General features: G+C 47.0%; 1 protein-coding gene across 1 annotated transcript in view; it reads right to left on the bottom strand.

The window, feature by feature from the left end:
• Positions 1–19,925, bottom strand: part of cotl1 (coactosin-like F-actin binding protein 1) — a 36,973-nt gene extending 17,048 nt beyond the window's left edge. The window contains exons 1-2 of the mRNA XM_061977722.2: positions 19,571–19,925; positions 18,975–19,057 (exon numbers count right to left, since the gene is read on the bottom strand). Coding sequence (XP_061833706.2) covers positions 18,975–19,057; positions 19,571–19,647 — 160 coding nt within the window. The 5' untranslated portion in view covers positions 19,648–19,925. The remainder of the gene's footprint in view (positions 1–18,974; positions 19,058–19,570) is intronic.
• Between the last annotated feature and the right edge of the window lie 3,663 nt (positions 19,926–23,588).

Genomic DNA, 23,588 nt, shown 5'->3' with positions numbered 1-23,588 from the left:
GAGATAGGCTCCAGCACCCCCTGCAACCCCAAAAGGGACAAGCGGTAAAAAATGGATGAATGGATGGATAAAAACTCCAACATATTTAATATAATTTAACTTTTCTGCAGAACAGAACTTTGATAGAGAAATCAGCTTCTGTGTCTCTGTCTGCCACTTACTGTACGTCTCACCCTGGCTGCACTGTTACCCAACCCCACCTATTCTGCCTGGAGCTGCTGTGATGTAGCCCCAAGGATGCCGGTAATAACCTGTACATTACACAAAAGAGCAGCTCCCATCCATTGGAATACTCTCTATAGTTAAACATTTACAGTCATTTAAAAAAAAGCACTGCAAATCATATTGTCAGCTCCGGATTTGATGTTGAAAGTTTAAAATTTTTATTTGGCATCACAACAACAATTCGCCTTTTTTTTAATATTATGTTTATAAACTCAGGAAATATGTCCCTGGACACATCAGTAATTTGAATATGACAAATGTATGATCCTGTAACTACTTGGTATCGGATTGATACCTAAATTTGTGGTATCATCCAAAACTAATGCAAAGCATCCAAACAACAGAAGAATAAGTGATTATTACATTTTAACAGAAGTGTAGATAGAACATGTTAAAAGAGAAAGTAAGCAGATATTAACAGTAAATGAACAAGCAGAGTAATGATTCATTTTCTACCACTTGTACGTAAGATTTTTTTTTTAAATAAAGCCAATAATGGTAATTTTTGTGGTCCCCTTTATTTAGAAAAGTATTGATAAGTATCGAAAATACTTTTCTAAATAATGGGGATCACAAAAAATTCCATTATTGGCTTTATTTTAACAAAAAATCTTAGGGTACATTAAACATATGTTTCATATTGCAATTTTATCCTTAAAATAGTGAACATACAAGACAACTTGTCTTTTATTAGTAAGTAAGCAAACAAAGGCTCCTAATTTAGTCTGCTGACATATGCAGTAACATATTGTGTCATTTATCATTCGATTATTTTGTCAAAATTATAAAGGACAAGTGGTAGAAAATGAATTATTAATCTACTTGTTCATTTACTCTCCTCTGAGCTGCCACCTTATAGTGGTAGAGGAGTTTGCGTGTCCCAATGATCCTAGGAGCTATGTTGTCCGATGGCTTTATGTCAAGACAAACTGGTCCTAGGTGAGGGATCAGACAAAGAGCAGCTCGAAGACCTCCAATGAAAATAAAAACGAAGGACCCAGATTTCCCTCGCCCGGACGCGCGTAACCGGGACCCCCCTCTGGAGCCAGGCCCGGAGGTGGGGAACGATGGCGAGCGCCTGGTGGCCGAGCCTGTCCCCATGGGGCCCGGCCGGGCACAGCCCGAAGAGGCAAAGTGGGTCCCCCCTCCAATAGGCTCACCACCCATAGCAGGGGCCATAGAAGTCGGGTGCAATGTGAGCTGGGTATCAGCCGAAGGCAGGGCACTTGGCGGTCCGATCCTCGGCTACATAAGCTAGCTCTTGGGACGTGGAACGTCACCTCGCTGGGGGGGGGGGGGGGGGGGGGCCTGAGCCAGTGCGCAAGGTGGAGAAGTTCCGGCTAGATATAATCAGACTCACTTCGACGCACAGCAAGGGCTCTGGATCTAGTTCTCTCGAGAGGGTCTGGACTCTCTTACACTCTGGCGTTGCCAGCAGTGAGATGCGACGGGCTGGGGTGGAAATTCTTGTTGCCCCCCGGCTCAGAGCCTGCACGTTGGAGTTCAACCCAGTGGACGAGAGGGTAGCTTCCCTCCGCCTTCGGGTGGGGGGGACGGTCCCTGACTGTTGTTTGCGCTTACGCGCCAAACAGCAGCTCAGAGTACCCACCCTTTTTGGATTCACTCGAGGGATTACTTAAGAGTGCTCCCCCGGGTGATTCCCTCGTTCTAATGAGGGACTTCAACGCTCATGTTGGCAACAACAGTGAAACCTAGAGAGCGGTGATTGGGAAGAATTTTCGCCCGGATCTGAACCCGAGTGGTGTTTTGTTATTGGACTTTTGTGCTCGTCACAGATTGTCCATAACGAACACCATGTTCAAACATAAGGGTGTCCATATGTACACTTGGCACCAGAACACCCTAGGCTGCAGTGCCATGATCGACTTTGTAGTTGTGTCATCGGATTTGAGGTCTCATGTTTTGGACACTCGGGTGAAGAGAGGGCCGGAGCTTTTAACCGATCACCACCTGGTGGTGAGTTGGCTGTGATGGTGGGGGCGGATGCCGGACAGACCTGGCAGGCCCAAACGCATTGTGAGGGTCTGCTGGGAACGCCTAGCAGAGTCTCCTGTCAGAGAGAGTTTAAATTCCCGCCTCAGGAAGAACTTTGAAGAGGGAAGTGCTGGACATTGAGTCCGAGTGGACGATGTTCCATCATACCTCTATTGTCGAGGCGGCCGGTTGGAGCTGTGGCCGCAAGGTGGTTGGTGCCTGTCGTGGTGGTAATCCTAGTGAGGGTTGGACTCCGCCGAGGCTGCCCTTTGTCACCGATTCTGTTCATAACTCTTATGGACAAAATTTCTAGGCACAGTTAGGGCGTTGAGGGTACCTGGTTTGGTGGCTGCAGGATTAGGTTTCAGCTTTTTGCAGATGATGTGGTCCTGGTGGCTTCATCTGGCCAAGATCTTCAGCTCTCACTGAATCGATTCGCAGCCGAGTGTGAAGCGACTGGCATAGGAATCAGCACCTCCAAGTACGAGTCCAAGGTTCTCGCCCGGAAAAAGGTGGAGTGCCATCTCCAGGTTGGTTGCCCCAAGTGGAGGCGTTCAAGTACCTCGGAGTCTTGTTCACGAGTGAGGGAAGAGTGGATTGTGAGGTCGACATGCGGATCGGTGCGGCGTCTTCAGTAATGCAGACGCTGTATCGATCCGTTGTGGTGAAGAAGGAGCTGAGCCGGAAGGCAAAGCTCTCAATTTACCGGTCGATCTACCTTCCCATCCTCACCTATGGTCATGAGCTTTGGGTTATGACCGAAAGGATGAGATCACGGGTACAAGCGGCCGAAATGAGCTTCCTCCGCCAGGTGGCGGGGCTCTCCCTTAGAGATAGGGTGAGAAGTTCTGTCATCCGGGAGGAGCTCAAACTAAAGCCGCTGCTCCTCCACATCGAGAGTAGCTAGATGAGGTGGTTCGGGCATCTCGTCAGGATGCCACCCGAATGCCTCCCTCGGGAGGTGTTTCGGGCACGTCCGACCGGTAGGAGGCCACGGGGAAGACCCAGGACAGGTTGGGAAGACTATGTCTCCCGGCTGACCTGGGAACGCCTCGGGATCCCCCAGGAGGAGCTGGACCAAGTGGCTGGGAAGAGGGAAGTCTGGGCTTCCCTACTTAGGCTGCTGCCCCCGCGACCCGACCTCGGATAAGCGGAAGAAGATGGATGGATGTATGAATTGTTCATTTACTGTTAACATCTGCTTACTTTCTCTTTTAACATGTTCTATCTACACTTCTGTTAAAATGTAATAAACATGTATTCTTCTGTTGTTTGGATGCTTCACATTAGTTTTGGATGATACCACAAATTTGGGTATCAATCCGATACCAAGTAGTTACAGGATCATACATTGGTCATTTTCAAAGTCCTCATGTGTCCAGGGACATATTTCCTGAGTTCATAAACATAATATAAATTATATCATTACAGTGGATGTCAGGTGTAGATCCACCAATGGCGTTTGTTTACATTCAGGAATGGCGTCATTTGCGGTGACGTCGGTGAGTTACAGTCTGTAGTGAAGCATGTTTAGCTATTCCTTGTCCTGCAGGGCCGATACTTGTAAGAAACTTACTTTATTTGTCGCCATGGAGGCGAGGATTAGTGATTTAGAAGTAGCTAAAACAATGCAGACTGCGGCTGGACTTTAGCGGTTAGCTAGCTAGCCATGTCTTAAAGCACCTCTTCCTGAGGGAGTTTCAGTGTTATAGCTTCAACTTTATCGTTAGTTTTTACCATGAATTGATTAATGTGGACCCCGACTTTTTTTTTTTTTTTTTTTTTTTTTTGTCCTGTCCAGCTTCTCAGGCAAATCATATAGTTGATGTAGATGCCCATATCGGCTGTTCAGATTTACTTTACAAAAGAGAAGTGTAGGATACTACTCTTGTTGCCTTATTTGTATTTGACTTTATTAAATGTATTTATATTATCAATTTGTGCAGCCGGGCCAGTGCTAGATAGAAAGAGAAAAAAAAGAAGACAGAGGGGGAAATTGTGGGGACAAGAGGGGGATTAGACAGAGAGACAAAAACAACAACAGCAAACACAACAACAACAATAGAGCAACATCAGCAAATACGACATGTACAAATATGATGGTAAAAGTGATAGCAAATAAGCAGTCAGCGAAAATAAAAAATAATACAGAAATGACAATGAGCATTATTACACTACAAATGGAGCAATACAAATACCAATAGAAATAGCGCTATTGATAATGAACAATACCAATAATTTACCTCTATTATCAACAATACAGTTGTTCAAATGCAACAATACATATACGTAATGATAACTTGAGATACGAAAGAATGCAGAAAAATGGAGGGGGAAAAAGAGAAGCAACCTACATTAACCTTGTAGATTGTTATAGTAACAATCGGTTAAGCTTTGTCAGTGTGCCATGTGTTATACCCAGTTTACCCTAGGGCAACAACGTTAATATACCGTATTTTCCGCACTATAAGGCGCACCGGATTATTAGCCGCACCTTCAATGAATGGCATATTTCATAACTTTGTCCACCAATAAGCCGCCCCGGACTATAAGCCGCGCCTACGCTGCGCTAAAGGGAATGTCAAAAAAACAGTCAGATAGGTCAGTCAAACTTTAATAATATATTAAAAACCAGCGTTCTAACAACTCTGTTCACTCCCAAAATGTACGCAAATGTGCAATCACAAACATAGTAAAATTCAAAATAGTGCAGAGCAATAGCAACATAATGTTGCTCGAACGTTAATGTCACAACACACAAAATAAACATAGCGCTCACTTTCTGAAGTTATTCTTCATTCGTAAATCCTTCGTCTTCGGTGTCCGAAGTGAAAAGTTGGGCAAATTTACGATCCACTGGCAGATGTTGGCGTCGTCTGGCGCTGCCTCCTCGTCTTAGTGAAGGTGTGTTCGCCTTCTGTCATCCATTGTTCCCACGCAGTTAGCAGTCTAGCTTCGAATGCCCTGTTGACACCAATATCTAGCGGCTGGAGGTCTTTTGTCAATCCACCCGGAATGACGGCGAGTATTGAATTAAGCGCGTAAGCGTGTCTCTCAATGTGCTGTTATGAGCTAGCAAATATAACAACTACACTACCCAGCATGCAACGATAGTTACGAGCATGCGCGGTAGCCCTGAGAAGCGTTGTTGTATGCTGGGAGTTGGAATGTGGTTATGAGCACGCTGTGAGTAAACGTTGAGAACTCAGTTAACACGCCTCGTCTGCATTATTTATAATTAGACAGACAACACACTTAATAGGAGCCATTTTGGGGTCTTTACATAAACACACAAATGGAAATGAAACGTCACATATCCCAGCATGCACCGCGCGCTTCTTCGTCATCCACTGTTGCCACGCAGTTAGCAGTCTAGCTTCGAATGCCCTGTTGACACCAATATCTAGCGGCTGGAGGTCTTTTGTCAATCCACCCGGAATGACGGCGAGTATTGAATTAAGCGTGTCTCTTAATGTGCTGTTATGAGCTAGCAAATATAACAACTACACTACCCAGCATGCAACGATAGTTACGAGCATGCGCGGTAGCCCTGAGAAGCGTTGTATGCTGGCAGTTAGAATGTGGTTATGAGCACGCTGTGAGTAAACGTTGAGAACTCAGTTAACACGCCTCGTCTGCATTATTTATAATTAGACAGACAACACACTTAATAGGAGCCATTTTGGGGTCTTTACATAAACACACAAATGGAAATGAAACGTCACATATCCCAGCATGCACCGCGCGCTTCTTCTACGGGGAAAAAAGATGGCGGCTGTTTACCGTAGTTGCGAGACCTAAACTTTATGAAAATGAATCTTAATATTTATCCATATATAAAGCGCACCGGGTTATAAGGCGCACTGTCAGCTTTTGAGAAAATTTGTGGTTTTTAGGTGCGCCTTATAGTGCGGAAAATACGGTATGTTTGATGAAACGTGATTATGTGCATGAGTGTACGTATGCATATGTACTTGTATATGTACAGAATGTGTATATGTGTTTGTACATGAATGTATATGTACAGAATGTGTATATGTATGTTTGTACAGTGAATGTATATGTACAGTATGTGTATATGTGTTTGTACAGTGAGTGTATATGTATGTTTGTACAGTGAATGTATATGTACAGTATGTGTATGTGTATGTTTGTATAATGAATGTGCGTGTGGATGTATGAACTTTGAGTATGTAAATATGTACTGTATTTGTGTATGTATGTATGTGGGAGCGTAGGTACCTATGTATGTATGTATGTATGTATGTGAGTATATGTGAATTTGTATGTACAATATATTCGACCTCCTCTCTGAGCTGCCACCTTATCGTGGTAGAGGAGTTTGCGTGTCCCAATGATCCTAGGAGCTATGTTGTCCGGGGGTTTCTATGCCCCCTGGTAGGGTCTCCCAAGGCAAACTGGTCCTAGGTGAGGGATCAGACAAAGAGCAGCTCGAAGACCTCGATGAAGAACACAAACCAAGGACCCAGATTTCCCTCGCCCGGACGCGGGTCACCGGGGCCCCCCTCTGGAGCCAGGCCCGGAGGTGGGGCACGATGGCGAGCGCCTGGTGGCCGGGCCTGTCCCCATGGGGCTTGGCCGGGCACAGCCCGAAGAGGCAACGTGGGTCCCCCCTCCAAAGGGCTCACCACCCATAGCAGGGGCCATAGAGGTCGGGTGCAGTGTGAGCTGGGCGGCAGCCGAGGGCAGGGCACTTGGCGGTCCGATCCTCGGCTACATAAGCTGGCTCTTGGGACGTGGAACGTCACTTCGCTGGGGGGGAAGGAGCCTGAGCTAGTGCGTGAGGTGGAGAAGTTCCGGCTAGATATAGTCGGACTCACTTCGACGCACAGCAAGGGCTCTGGAACCACTTCTCTTGAGAGGGGCTGGACTCTCTTCCACTCTGGTGTGGCCGGCAGTGAGAGGCGACGGGCTGGGGTGGCAATTATTGTTGCCCCTCGGCTCAAAGCCTGCACGTTGGAGTTCAACCCGGTGGACGAGAGGGTAGCTTCCCTCCGCCTTTGGGTGGGGGGACGGGTCCTGACTGTTGTTTGCGTTTACGCGCCAAACAGCAGCTCAGAGTACCCACCCTTTTTGGAGTCACTCGAGGGAGTACTGGAGAGTGCTCCCCCGGGTGATTCCCTCGTTCTACTGGGGGACTTCAACGCTCATGTTGGCAGCGACAGTGAAACCTGGAGAGGTGTGATTGGGAAGAATGGCCGCCCGGATCTGAACCCGAGTGGTGTTCTGTTATTGGACTTTTGTGCTCGTCACAGATTGTCGATAACAAACACCATGTTCAAACATAAGGGTGTCCATATGTGCACTTGGCACCAGGACACCCTAGGCCGCAGTTCCATGATCGACTTTGTAGTTGTGTCATCGGATTTGCGGCCTCATGTTTTGGACACTCGGGTGAAGAGAGGGGCGGAGCTTTCTACCGATCACTGCCTGGTGGTGAGTTGGCTGCGATGGTGGGGGAGGATGCCGGACAGACCTGGCAGGCCCAAACGCATTGTGAGGGTTTGCTGGGAACGTCTGGCAGAGTCTCCTGTCAGAGAGAGTTTCAATTCCCACCTCCGGAAGAACTTTAAACATGTCACGAGGGAGGTGCTGGACATTGAGTCCGAGTGGACAATGTTCCGTACCTCTATTGTCGAGGCGGCCGATTGGAGCTGTGGCCGCAAGGTGGTTGGTGCCTGTCGTGGCGGTAATCCTAGAACCCGTTGGTGGACGCCGGCGGTGAGGGATGCCGTCAGGCTGAAGAAGGAGTCCTATCGGGTTCTTTTGGCTCATGGGACTCCTGAGGCAGCAGACAGGTACCGACAGGCCAAGCGGTGTGCGGCTTCAGCGGTCGCGGAGGCAAAAACTCGGACATGGGAGGAGTTCGGGGAGGCCATGGAAAAAGACTTCCGGACGGCTTCGAAGCAATTCTGGACCACCATCCGCCGCCTCAGGAAGGAGAAGCAGTGCAGTGTCAACACCGTGTATGGTGGGGATGGTGCTCTGCTGACCTCGACTGCGGATGTTGTGGATCGGTGGAGGGAATACTTCGAAGACCTCCTCAATCCTACCAGCACGTCTTCCTATAAGGAAGCAGGGCCTGGGGAATCTGTGGTGGGCTCTCCTATTTCTGGGGCTGAGGTTGCCGAGGTAGTTAAAAAGCTCCTCGGTGGCAAGGCCCCGGGGGTGGATGAGAACCGCCCGGAGTTCCTTAAGGCTCTGGATGTTGTGGGGCTGTCTTGGTTGACAAGACTCTGCAACATCGCGTGGACATCGGGGGCGGTACCTCTGGATTGGCAGACCGGGGTGGTGGTTTCTCTCTTTAAGAAGGGGAACCGGAGGGTGTGTTCCAACTATCGTGGGATCACACTCCTCAGCCTTACCGGTAAGGTCTATTCAGGTGTACTGGAGAGGAGGCTGCGCCGGATAGTCGAACCTCGGATTCAGGAGGAACAGTGTGGTTTTCGTCCTGGTCGTGGAACTGTGGACCAGCTCTATACTCTCGGCAGGGTCCTTGAGGGTGCATGGGAGTTTGCCCAACCAGTCTACATGTGCTTTGTGGACTTGGAGAAGGCATTCGACCGTGTACCCCGGGAAGTCCTGTGGGGAGTGCTCAGAGAGTATGGGGTAACGGACTGTCTTATTGTGGCAGTTCGCTCCCTGTATAATCAGTGTCAGAGCTTGGTCCGCATTGCCGGCAGTAAGTCGGACACGTTTCCAGTGAGGGTTGGACTCCGCCAAGGCTGCCCTTTGTCACCGATTCTGTTCATAACCTTTATGGACAGAATTTCTAGGCGCAGTCAAGGCGTTGAGGGGATCTGGTTTGGTGGCTGCAGGATTAGGTCTCTGCTTTTTGCAGATGATGTGGTCCTGATGGCTTCCTCCGGCCAAGATCTTCAGCTCTCACTGGATCGGTTCGCAGCCGAGTGTGAAGCGACTGGGATGGGAATCAGCACCTCCAAGTCCGAGTCCATGGTTCTCTCCCGGAAAAGGGTGGAGTGCCATCTCCGGGTTGGGGAGGAGATCTTGCCCCAAGTGGAGGAGTTCAAGTACCTCGGAGTCTTGTTCACGAGTGGGGTAAGAGTGGATCGTGAGATCGACAGGCGGATCGGTGCGGCGTCTTCAGTAATGCGGACGCTGTATCGATCCGTTGTGGTGAAGAAGGAGCTGAGCCGGAGGGCAAAGCTCTCGATTTACCGGTCGATCTACGTTCCCATCCTCACCTATGGTCATGAGCTTTGGGTCATGACCGAAAGGACAAGATCACGGGTACAAGCGGCCGAAATGAGTTTCCTCCGCCGAGTGGCGGGGCTCTCCCTTAGAGATAGGGTGAGAAGCTCTGTCATTCTCTCTGTCATATATATATATATATATAAGAAATACTTAGATAGATTGATATATATATATATATATATATATATATATATCAAGAGGGACAGAGACAGTGCATGTGGATCACATGTTACCATGGCGAGAAAACATGGAGAGACTGCCAGTTATCTAGTCACCACCAGTTGCAGAAAATGTGCCATCAGTACAACTGGACAGTGCTGTTTCAGTTCCATCATCAGGACCATCAGTGAGTCAGACACAAACTAGTCTCATCATTGAACCAGATTCAAGGGCTGCTGAGTTGCCATCATCAGAACCCAGATCACCCACAACAAAAACCCCACCAGTGATCCGCAGGTACCCAGAAAGGTTTCGAGTACCACCAAAAAAACTGAATCTCTGAAGACAGTATAAAAATCTGTGTTAAAGATGTACAAATACTGTTTGTATAATAAGCATGTTATTGTTTACAAATGAGGGTTAAGAGTTCAGTACAAAAAAAAAAAAAAAGAATGTGGCTTAAGTACAGTTTTTTAATTGAGCTGCTGCATTTTTTGGTTGGGTTGTTTATTTCTTTTGAGTAACTTCTACAATTCTAAAAGGGGAGTAATGTAATAGAGTGATCTATGTTTGTCTGTTGCCATCTCCTGGTGAATTTTGGCTATAGCGTACTGGGGTTACTTTTTGGTTGGCCAATGATTTACGTGTTGTTGCGCACCTGACGTCAAGTGTGAGTCTGTTCTGAAGTCTACAGTAAAGAGACTACTTCATCCCCTCGCCTGTTTATTGCCTCCAACTCAATATATTACAACAACATTGCTCCATGCGGACCTGGAGGGTCCGCATGGAGATAGAGGGGGCGTGGCCTCCACGTCCGCCTGAATTTCGGGAGATTTTCGGGAGAAAATTTGTCCCGGGAGATTTTCGGGAGAGGCGCTGAATTTCGGGAGTCTCCCGGAAAATCCGGGAGGGTCGGCAAGTATGATATACACAGTTCGTCAGCCCCGACAACCACCGCGCGCGCGCTGCCACCAGTCACAACCCCGGACTTAAACAAGTTGAAAAACGTATTCGGGTGTTACCATTTAGTGATCGATTGCACGGAATATGTACTGTACTGTGCAATCTACTAATAAAAGTTTCAATCAATCAATCAAAAGCCAAAATGCGTCCGTTCTCCCGTTTCTGTCTGCACACATTGTCTGCTTGTAAGTACTCTGTGATTGTGCGCTGCCGAACATACTCCTCTGCTCGTAAAACCAACAATGACACAATGACACGACGGGACGCCAAGTGGGGATGTGCGGGGGTGGGCGACCGGTACTTTTTAGAGGTGGTATAGTACCGAATATGATTGATTAGCATCGCGGTACTATACTAATACCGGTATACTGTACAACCCTAATATATACATGTAGATACTGTCAAGAAAGTTGAAACTCTCAGTCAAACCCTTAATCAAAAGTGTTTAATCAAGTGTGTTTAAGCAAGTATTTTAATCAAAACTGTTTTAACCAAGTGTGTTTAATCAAGTGTTTTATTACAAGATCTCACAAGTACTAAAAAAGTAAGAAGAGGGAAAGTATCTACCAGTATTGATGAACTAAAAATGTGTATTCGTAGTGACTCAGAAAAAAGGGTCACATGCAGAAATAAGTACGTGACCAAGATCAGGATGTTTGTGTGAAAAAGGTAAGTACCGGACGTGCAGCTGCTCATACGGTCAAAAACAGGAACCTGGGAAAATACCTAAATTCCCCATTAGATGTTTTACTGCATAAATAGAGTGTTGCTAAGGGTTGTTAAGGAGGAACAAAGGAGGTGTCTAACTGATTTAACCAATATGTAACCAATGAGAACCTGTGATATGTTATGATATGTAACAAAGGTTACCAAATTAGGAGTTGCACCCTGACTTGCTAGAGCCGGCCCAAACAAGTAGGGTTAAAAAAGGGCACAGACACAGACATAATACGGGATTCGTGCTTGGAACACGCCATCGGATGGAAGACACAGAGACCTCTCCCTTGCTTGGACAACTTCTCTAAAAATCCAAGAAGGACTATTTCGGCGGAAGAGACTCTCTTTTTCATCTGATTCCCACTGCTAGCGAGCAGTATGGGAAAGGATTTTGATTCTACACTCTGAGAACAAGAGTTTTGTAATTATGATCTACTGGAGTGACTCAGCGCCAACTATTCCCCCGGTGTTGACGGCAGCGTGCGGCCGAACCAACCTGGCTGGTGAGGCGGAGTGGCACCTCCTCACAGTTGCCGTCGAGGACATCACGGGATTTGCCTACGGTAATATCAACGGACTTCCCTGGCCCTCGACAGACGCTGTGACTCCGGACTTCCTCTTCTGCAGAGCAGCCAGAATTTGGGTGTGGTCGCCCTGGTCGGCGACTCATCGAGCTCATTCCAAACAAAGAGACGCTTTATTCAGACGTTCACCAAATAACCCGGCACAGTAAGAGACCAAATTTAAAATTAATTCGAAACTTGATTAACAATTTTATGCATTTTTATGTGATTGATTATTAACACGGTGCTATGCTTACGCTAAATTGAGCCTGCAATAAAGATTATATTCAAATAATTTATCATTCATCGTGCCAATACGTTCAAGATGCAAAAAGTTAGGAATACTGTGTGTAATACAACTAGCTCTGAAAGGTTGCTCTAAGTCAATTTACATATTAAACATATGTCCTATAGGGCTTTCTATTCCTAGCCCTCAAATCTAACCTACCTGTAACAAGAGCCAAGCTTCATTAGAGGCAAGTTATCTAAAACAGCAGGGTTTGGGGCTCGGCTCGGCTCGGCTTTAACAAGATAGGCTTCACAGCCGAGTCGACCTCGAAAGGAAGCAGGGCAGACGCCGAACCAAAGACAGGTAGTGATAGCTAGGTGAAGTGCCTCGCCATCCAGTTGAGTAGAGCCTCATCGGTGGAGCAGTCGGGTAAGACTCGACTGCGCCGGGAGGACGGGACCCTTTGAATGGAGAGCTGGATCTAATTCATGAGTTCTGTGATGAACTTGTGGGTTAACACCGGAATCTTACACGTGGGGCTCAACGTAGAGAAACGCTGAGCCTGAAAAAAGAAGAACCAGGAGGATCACTGCGAGGAGCTCGTGTGAGACGACCCGGTTATTGGAGGATCGCATGTGGGTTGTGTATTGACTCCAGTTGAGTGGATCAGTGCCAAAGGGTCTCTGAGGCCACTCAGTCCGTGAAATTGGATTATCGAGAGACGGACAAGACAACCGACGGCGTGAGGAGCCTGAGACGACAAAAACAACCCAAAACAGCGAGATGGCAGGAGTGCAGCCATCCGGTGACAGGCAGTCATCAGAAGCTTCATCTGGGGGGGGTGCCCCAGATGAATCCCCATCGATCCACCACGGCGACGGACGAGGAGCAGCGGCAGCCGACGGCCGAGGAGCAGCGGCAACCGACGGCCGCTCCGAGGGCGGGCGTCGGCTCACGATGGCGCGGGCGTGTCGGCTCACGTTGGAGCAGCCGTCGCCATTGGAGCAGCCGGTTAAGACTCGGCTGCTCCACCCATGAGGCTCTACTCAGCTGGATGGCGAGGCAATTCGCCTTGCTCTCACTACCGACGGTAGATGAGCAGCAGCAGCCGACATCCAAGGAGCAGCCGTCGTCATCGGTGGAGTAGCCGAGTCTTACCCGGCTGATCCACCAATGAGGCTCTACTCAGCTGGACAGCGAAGCAATTCGCCTAGCTGTCACTACCTGTCTTTGGTTCAGCGTCTGCCCTGCTTCCTTTTGAGGTCGACTCGGCTGAGAAGCCTATCTTGTTAGAGCCGAGCCGAGCCCCAAACCCCACAGTTTTGGATAGCTTGCCTCTAATGAATCTTGGCTCTTGTTACTGGCTAGGTTAGATTTAAGGGCTAGGAATAGAAAGCCCTACAGGACATCTGTTTAAGTGTAAATTGACTTAGAGCAACCTTTCAGAGCTAGTTGTATTACACACAAGATTCCTAACATTTTACGTCTTGAACGTATTGGCACGATGAATTATAAATTATTTGAATGTAATAATTTTTATTGCAGGCTCAATTTAGCGTAAACATAGCAAAGTGTCAATAGTCAATCACATAAAAATGCATAAAATTGTTAATCAAGTTTCGAATTCATTCTAAGTTTGATCTCTTACTGTGCCGGGTTCGTTGGTGAATGACCGAATGAAGCGTCTGTTTGTTTGGAATGAGCTCGATGAGTCGCCGGCCCGGGCGACCACACTCAAACTCTACATTACACTCTTGTCCTCAGAGTGTAGAATCAAAATCCTTTCCCTTACTGCTCGATAGCAGTGGGAATCAGATGATAAAGAGAGTCTCTTCCGCCGAATTAGTCCTTCTTGGATTTTTAGAGAAGTTGTCCAAGCAAGGGAGAGGTCTCTTTGTCTTCCATCCGATAGAGATAGATAGATAGATAGACACACCCACACCCACATACATACATACACACACACACACACACACACACACACACACACACACACACACACACACACACACACACACACACACACACACACACACACACACACACACACACACACACACACACACACACACACACGAGGTTGGCACATTGTGTAAATTATAAATAATTTTTTTTAAACTTATATTCAATTGAATAGACTGCAAAGACAAGATATTTAATGTTTGAAATGAGAAACATATTTTTTGTTTTCCAAAAAAATCATTAAATTAGAATTTAATGGCAGCAACACGTTGCAAAAAAGTTGGCACTGGGGCATTATTAACTATGTGTTACATGGCCTTTCCTTTTAACAACACTCAGTAAACGTTGGGAACTGAGGAGCCCAATTTTTGAAGCTTTTCAGGTGGAATGCTTGATGTACAGCTTAAGTTGTTCAACAGTCCGGGGTCTCCATTGTCGTATTTTAGGCTTCATATTGCGCCACACATTTTCAATGGGAGACAGGTCTGGACTACAGGCAGGCCAGTCTAGTACCAGCACTCTTTTACTATGAAGCCACGCTGTTGTAACACGTGCCGAATATGGCTTGGCATTGTCTTGCTAAAATAAGCAGGGGCATCCATGAAAAAGACATTGCTTGTATGGGAACATATGTTGCTCCAAATCCTTTATGTACCTTTCAGCATTAATGGTGCCTTCACAGATGTGTAAGTTACCCATGCCTTGGGCAATAATACACCCCCACACCATTACAGATGCTGGCTTTTGAACTTTGCGCCTACAACAGTCCGGATGGTTCTTTTCCTCTTTGGTCCGGAGGACACGACGTCCACAGTTTCCAAAAACAATTTGAAATGTGGACTCGTCAGACCACAGAACACTTTTCCACTTTGCATCGGACCATCTTAGATGAGCTCGGGCTCAGAAAAGCCGGCGGCGTTTCTGGGTGTTGATAAAAGGCTTTCGCTTTCCATAATAGAGTTTTAACTTGCGCTTGCAGATGTCGCGACAAACTGTAGTTACTGACAGTGATTTTCTGAAGTGTTCCTGAGCCCATGTGGTGATATCCTTTACACACTGATGTCACTTTTTGATGCAGTTTGATGAGGGATCGAAAGTCAAGGCCGTGCCGCTTACGTGCAGTGATTTCTCCAGATTCTCTGAACCTTTTGATGATATTACAGACCGTAGATCAGGGGTGGGCAATTCATTTTTACCGGGGGCCGCATGAGCAACCTGAGCACTGCTGGAGAGCCACACCGACAATATTTCAATTAAATTTTGCTCAAATTATTTTTGATATACCGTAAGATAAATAATAATAATAATAATAATAATAATAATAATAATAATAATAATAATTTCATTTAACCTAACTTAACTTTATACAAAAGCAGATTGCTTCTGATGGTTTTATTTTTAACACTGTCTTACACAACACTTCCTGATGTATAACACAATGCAAAAATGTCAATTTCTGTCACTTTATCCTGCATCCTCTTTAAAAGTCCAACATTTTTCCCCGTCAGATTTGGACAACCATCTGTTGTCACACCTGCCAGCTTGTCCCATTTCAGTCCTAACATGTCGAAACACGCATTTACCTATGTGAACAAGTCATTACTTGTGGTTGTCTCTTTAATTGACTGCATGGCTGCCAGCTCCTCCGTGATTTGAAAGTCTGCAGTTATCCCACGTAAGAAGATGAGCAGCTGGGCGGTGCTACATACATCGCAGCTCTCATCCAAAGCCAGCGAAAAACAGTCAAAGCCTGCCGTTCTGTTCTTCAGCTGAAGCGCCAAGTTTCCAGCGATGGTCTAAACCGGCCTCGTAACAGTGTGCCGGGAGAGTGACACGTTCTCAAATGCGCCCCTCTTCTCCAGGCCTATCAGCGCAACAGAGTCCAATAAGCACTCCTTAATAAACTCTCCGTCAGAAAACGTCTTACTTTTTCTGGCGATTTTGTGAGAAATTACGAAACGTGTCCTGATGGATGCATCTCTGGGGGTGTGAAATTTGGCAAAAAGTCGTTGTTGGGTTTGCATTTTTACCATTGTAACCGAGAGTTTATAAATGTCGCCTATATTGTATAAAAACTACAAAATAACAAACACGGAGGCTCCAGTTTTACACGAGGACCACTTTATTTTCTTTCTTTCCAAACCTCCGCTCCACTACAACGTGTCATCACTTCCGCTCTTAGTGCCTTCAAAATAAGAGCTCAAGGAATATACTGTATAACAGCGTATAACAGGAACTTAACATCACAAAGAGGAAAGCCCATAAAAATAGGTTACACCATCAACGCATCAGCCTCCCTTGCGCGTGCTTCATCAGACAGATTCCGGTATTTTTCCTTGTGCTTCGTCGTGTAGTGGCGATTCAAATTATATTATTTAAACACAGCAACCTGTGTACCACAAATTAAGCACACGGCTTTACCTTTAATTTCTGTAAAGAAATACTTGGCAGTCCATGTCTTGCTGAAAACATGGCATTCGTCATCAACTTTTCTCTTTTTAGCGTCTCGGGGATAACCGGGCATCACTTGTTGCTGTGCACCTTCACTCACAGGTTCACATGGACATACGCCCATAAATAACACTTTTCAAAATAAAAGCAGCACAGTTGTATTGCATGCACCACATAGATGTTTTTTTAAATGTATTTTGTAATTTGTGATTGCCGCTGTTCACATTCACTCACAATCGCGCACGAGCACACGTCCACACGGAAGTAATACAAATAACGCTTTTCAAAACAAAAGCAGCACCGTTGTATTGCACACTCGACATAGATACTTTTTAAAATGTATTTTGTAATTTATGATTGGCCTCACGCGGGCCGGACAGGGACGCACAAAGGGCCGGATGTGGCCCACGGGCCGCCGAATGCCCAGGTCTGCCGTAGATGGTGAAATCCCGAAATTTCTTGCAATAGCTCATCGTGAAAAATGCTGTTCTTAAACTGTTCGACAATTTGCTCACGCATTTGTTCACAATGTGGTGACTTTCGCCCATCCTTGTTTGTGAATGACTGAGCATTTCATGAAAGCTGCTTTTATATATGGTCATGGCACCCACCTGTTCCCAATTCGCCTGTTCACCTGTGGGATGTTCCAAATAAGTGTTTGATGAGCATTCCTCAACTTTCTCAGTCTTTTTTGCTACTTGTGTCAGCTTTTTTGAAACATGTTGCAGGCATCAACTTCCAAATGAGCTAATATTTGCAAAAAAATAACAAGGTTTAACAGTTCGGACGTTAAGTATCTTGTCTTAAAGTTAAAGTATCCATGATTGTCACACACACACACTAGGTGTGGCAAAATGATCCTCTGCATTTGACCCATCACCCTTGATCACTCCCTGGGAGGTGAGGGGAGCAGTGAGCAGCAGCGGTGGCCGCGCCCGGGAATCATTTTTGGTGATTTATCCCCCAATTCCAACCCTTGATGCTGAGTGCCAAGCAGGGAGGTAATGGGTGCCATTTTTATAGTCTTTGGTATGACTCGACCGGGGTTTGAACTCACGACCTACCCATCTCAGGGCGGACACTCTAACCACTTAGCAGTCTATTCAATTGAATATAGGTTGAAAAGGATTTGCAAATCATTATATTCTGTTTTTGTATATATACAGTTGCGATCAAAAGTTTACATAGACTTGTGAAGGACATAATGTCATGGCTGTCTTGAGTTTCCAATAATTTCTACAACTCTTATTTTTTTGTGATAGAGTGATTGGAGCACATACTTGGTGGTCACAAAAAAACATTCATGAAGTTTGGTTCTGTTATGAATTTATTATGGGTCTACTGAAAATGTGTTTTCTGACATGGACTTGTTTCTTTAGCATTGCCCACACGTTTAAGTCAGGACTTTGGGAAGGCCATTCTAAAACCTTCATTCTAGAACGATTTAGCCATTCCTTTACCACTTTTGACGTGTGTTTGAAGTCATTGTCCTGTTGGAAGATCCAACTGCGCCCAAGACCCAACCTCCGGGCTGATGATTTTAGGTTGTCCTGAAGAATTTGGAGGTAATCCTCCTTTTTCGTTGTCTTGGTCAAAAATTCAACCAGTAGCTTGTGGCTGGCTACCAAAAGTGCCTTATTGCAGTGAAACTTGCTAAGGGACATGTAACCAAATATTAATAGACATCCATTGCATTCGGTCTCCCCTAGAGGGGGGGGTTACCCACATATGCGGTCCTCTCCAAGGTTTCTCATAGTCATTCACACGTCCCACTGGGGTGAGTTTTTCCTTGCCCTTATGTGGGCTCTGTACCGAGGATGTCGTTGTGGCTTGTGCAGCCCTTTGAGACACTTGTGATTTAGGGCTATATAAATAAACATTGATTGATTGATTGATTGACCAAATATTAACATTGTTGTATGTATACTTTTGACCCAGCAGATTTGGTCCCATTTTCAGTAGACTCATAATAAATTCATAAAAGAACCAAACTTCATGAATGTTTTTTGTGACCAACAAGTATGTGCTCCAATTACTCTATCACAAAAAAAATAAGAATTGTAGGAATTATTGGAAACTCAAGACAGCCATGACATTATGTCCTTCACAATTGTATGTAAACTTTTGATCACGACTGTAATGCTAGGTGAACACAAGTCTCAGATACTGTCATTCATGTTCTTGCAACAAGACAAACTTCCCTTAGTTGAGTAACATTTTGAGCGCACTTCCTGTTAACAATGTTACACACTCTGTTGTACAAAGCATCCCAAAAAAAAGGGGCAACGTGTTATACCTCTTTTAATGCAATACAACGCTGCTTAACTGCTGTTGCTGGTACAGTTAGGCCTCAAGGCTAATGTGTGACAGAGTAGAGTCTTAAAAGATTAGTGTGCTGCTAAGTCAAGCTGTTTGCTCCGCAGACTGTCAGGGGACAAATAAACCTTGATGCTTGCGATCATTGCTGCACTCACCAGTGCACATCTTCTTGAAGTCCTCATAGTCCGTCCCTTGCTCTGCAGGCACGATCACGGAGCCTTGGTATTTAAACACAGCCCTGCAAGACGGAGAAGAAGACAATGAGCACTGAGTTTATTTGTGTTCTTTTCCCACAATGTGTTGATTGTGTGAGACGCCCATGCAAGGTGGCACTCTGTGTGGCAGCTATGTGTCACTACTGCAATCATGTTCTCCATCTGAATACAGGACAAAGGAAATTACTTCTACTCCGCCAGGCCTCTACTGAAAAAAGGGGCAGGGCAACACAAGCTGCATGTAGTGTTTTTTCAGACAATATTCATGTACGGACATGCACAAGAATTCTGACAAGCCAAATCAGGTCTTTGTTTATTCTTAAGCTATTTTATTAGGGTTCATTCTTTCTATCTGTGCTGAGTAATGTTATCTCCATGCAGCCAGTAAACATTACTGAGGGCGGTTAACAACTATTCATAACGGGAACTACATTGTTTCGCGGATTAAATTGATTGATAATGTACATCCCCGGCGTAGTGTTTTTGTAGGCGGTGACGTAAACACATAATATGTCAAGCAAACATAACACACTCACCAGTTTGTGTCCGTATTGTCGTCTCTTACTTGGTTGTAAGCCTCCCGGCAACCCTCTTTATCGATCTGGGTTGCCATTTTTCTGATAACAAGGGAGTTAAGACTGTTGAAGTGATCAACGTACAGTACTGCGACGCGGGGCTAGCTTAATTGTCATGCAGCGACACAGCGGCTAAAAAAAATAAAAACTCAAAATGTTGTACAAATAACCACTGCAGCGAAGATGGACCGGTCGAAACGGAATAAGTATATCGTTCTCTCGGACGCTTGGTGCATTTCCTGTATGTGGCCGCTTTATGGGCGTTGGTGATGTGACTGGGAGTCCATCAAGCTTCCGGTAGAGACAAGTCGACACACTTCCGCCTTCTGGGGCTCGTCGGCGTCGTAGTAATTTCCGTGCGGAATTTTCAAAATAATAGGACATGACTCAGGCAAGTTGCATCCGAGTGGCGTTGTATTATATTTAGAATTAAAATAAGAAAGATTCTACGCGTTTTTTTTTTTTTAGATTTTATTCTGCCCCCAAAATAGGTTCCACTAGATGTAGATCATATTTCAAAATGTTTAAATAATTAGTACAATCCCGAGTTGCAACAGAGTGGCGTTGTATTATATTTAGAATTTAAATAAGAAATATTCCATTCCTTTTTCTTTTTTTCATCCTTCCCTATTATTTATTATATTCTGTCCCCAAAATAGGTTCCACTAGATGTAGATCATATTTCGAAATTTTGAAAAATAATTAGTACAATCACCATACTTGCCAACCTTGAGACTTCTGAATTCGGTAGATGGGGGGTCGGGGTGGGCGGGGCCGGGAGCGGGGTTAAGGGGGGAGGAGTATATTTATAGCTAGAATTCACTGAAATGTAAGTATTTATATATATATATATCCATCCATCCATCCATCTTCTTCCGCTTATCCGAGGTCGGGTCGCGGGGGCAGCAGCCTAAGCAGGGAAGCCCAGGCTTCCCTCTCCCCAGCCACTTCGTCCAGCTCTTCCCGGGGAATCCCGAGGCGTATATATATATATATATATATATATATACTTTTTTTTTTTTTTTTCCCAAGATGGCGGCGCGCACAGACGCAGCGGCTTACGGCTCTCCATTTCAGTGCTCTTTCTTCCTTCTTTTCTTCATGTTTTTTTTCCTTTTGTGCACCACCTGTACTGCAAACACCCGGTACACCCGCCAGTCACTCTTGGATATCGGTAACTCGCACCAGATATCTGTTTCGAGCGACTTTCACCACGAGCACAACATCCCAGATGACATAGCGAGAGCACAGGGCTCTCCGTGGTTTGTTGTCGGGTCTGGGAGACGGCGTAGACGGAGGAGGGAGAGGAAGCAGAAGCGTGGCCGCAGGTCCGGCGTCTTGCTCAGGCTTAGGAAACAACCCCACAAGCCACCTCTACCGAGCCTGTTCCTCTCTAATGCCAGATCCCTTGTACAGAAGATGGACGACCTGGAGTTACAACTTGCTGGAAACCGCTATGTTCGGGACTGTTGTGCTATGATTATCACTGAAACCTGGCTTCACCCGGAAATACCCGATGCTAGCATGCAGCTAACCGGACGCACTCTGCTCCGCCGGGACAGAACTAAGGACTCCGGTAAAAGCAGAGGAGGGGGGCTCTGTATCTACGTGCATGAGAACTGGTGCAACAACGGGACAATCACTGAACAGCACTGTTGCCCGGACGTGGAGTACATGTCTGTTAGATGTCGGCCTTTTTTTCTCCCGAGAGAGCTGTCTGTTGTTATCATCACGGCTGTGTATATTCCACCGGACGCCAAAGTAAACACAGCGCTCTCTCTTCTGCTGAAAACCGTCAACGAACAGCAGCGGGCCCACCCCGACGGTGTTCATATCATAGCAGGGGATTTTAATAAGGCCAATCTGAAGACTGTACTCCCTAAGTTCTACCAGCACGTGAAGTGTTCTACAAGGGGCAAGAACACCCTGGACCACGTGTATACCAACATAAAGCACGCGTACAGAGCTACACCCCTTCCCCAGCTTGGACAGTCAGACCATCTTTCCCTCCTGCTCTCTCCTACCTACACCCCCATCAGACGCCAGGCCAGGCCTATCACAAAGACTGTTATGACCTGGCCTGACGATGCACTCCCCAAACTTCAGGACTGCTTCCAACACACAGACTGGGACCTCTTCCAACAACAGGAGCTGGAGACAGCCACAGGAACGGTGCTGGACTACATAAAGTTCTGCATCGGGAATGTGACTGTGGAAAAAACCATCCGGGTTTACCCCAACAAGAAACCCTGGATGACCAGCCAGGTCCGCACACTCCTCAGGGCCCGCGACGCAGCCTTCAGGTCAGGGGACAGGGCACTGTACAGTGTTGCTAGAGCCGACCTGAAGAGAGGGATTAAAAAAGCAAAGGCGGACCACAGGAGGTGCATAGAGTCCCATCTGTCTAGCACGGGAGGTGTGGCGGGGCATTCATGACATCACGAACTTCAGAGGCTGCAATATGACAACTGCGGATCAGAGTGCGACACTGGCAGAGGAGCTTAACTGTTTCTTTGCCCGTTTCGAAACCCCCCAGCGACACTCATCTGCTCCAGCCCTGCCCCCGCCCCCACCGGGCTCCGGCGCCACTCCACTCACTGTACAGGAGCACAGTGTCAGACGAGTGCTCCTGGCTGTGAACCCCAGGAAGGCTACCGGACCAGACGGAGTACCTGGAAAGGTGCTCAGGACGTGCGCCCACCAGCTCGCTCCCCCCCTCACCAGGATCTTCAACCTCTCCCTGGCTCAGGCAGTCATCCCATCCTGCCTGAAGTCATCTACAATAATCCCGGTGCCGAAGAAGTCTCCCATCACCAGCCTGAATGATTACCGACCAGTGGCCCTCACTCCGGTAATCATGAAGTGCTTCGAGCGACTTGTTCTCCAGCACATCAAGGACCATATCCCTCCAGACTTCGACCCCCACCAGTTCGCATACCAGGCGAACAGGTCCACAGAGGACGCCATCGCTGTTGCTCTCCACTCTGCTCTGAACCACCTGGAGCAGCAGCAGAGCTACGTCCGGATGCTCTCTGTGGACTATAGCTCTGCCTTCAATACAATAATCCCGGACAGACTCTGCAATAAACTGGACACTCTTGGCCTCCCCCCTCTCACAAACGCCTGGATAAGGGACTTCCTAACGGACCGACCCCAGAATGTGAGACTCGGCCCGCACCTCTCATCCTCCCGCACGCTGAGCATCGGCTCCCCACAGGGCTGTGTGCTGAGCCCCCTCCTCTACTGCCTTTATACCCATGACTGCAGTCTGGCCCACAGTGACAACCTTACCGTCAAGTTCGCCGACGATACCACAGTGGTCGGGCTCATCTCCAGGGGTGACGAGGCTGCCTACAGAGAGGAGGTCCTGAAGCTGACGGCCTGGTCTTCGGAGAACAACCTCGCTCTCAACACCAGCAAGACCAGAGAGATCATCGTCGACTTCAGGAGGAGCAGCACCGACCCTGCCCCCCTCTACATCAACGGCGAGCGTGTAGAGAGGGTCCACACCTTCAGGTACCTTGGAGTCCACATCTCTAATGACTTCTCCTGGACAGTCAACACCACATCAATCATCAAGAAGGCTCAGCAGCGGCTACACTTCCTTAGAGTCCTCGGGAAGTACAACCTGAAGCCTGACCTGCTGCTGACCTTCTACCGCTCGTCCATCGAGAGCCTGCTGACCTACTGTATTACGGTATGGTACGGCAGCTGCACTGCAGCAGACAGGGAGAGGCTGCAAAGAGTGGTCAAGACGGCTCAGAAGATCATCGGCCGCCCTCTCCCCTCTCTGACGGACATCTACACCTCCCGCTGCCTCAACAGAGCCAGTGCCATCATCAAGGACAGCACCCACCCTGGCTCTGACCTGTTCCACCTGCTGCCCTCTGGGAAGCGCTACAGGTGCATTAAAACCAAAACAAACAGGCTAAAGAACAGCTTCTTCCCCAGGGCCATAACCATCCTGAACGGACTGCCC

The sequence above is a fragment of the Nerophis lumbriciformis genome, linkage group LG18 (assembly GCF_033978685.3).
Source record: "Nerophis lumbriciformis linkage group LG18, RoL_Nlum_v2.1, whole genome shotgun sequence".
Taxonomy (NCBI): domain Eukaryota; kingdom Metazoa; phylum Chordata; class Actinopteri; order Syngnathiformes; family Syngnathidae; genus Nerophis; species Nerophis lumbriciformis.
This window is presented reverse-complemented; position numbering and strand designations above follow the sequence as displayed.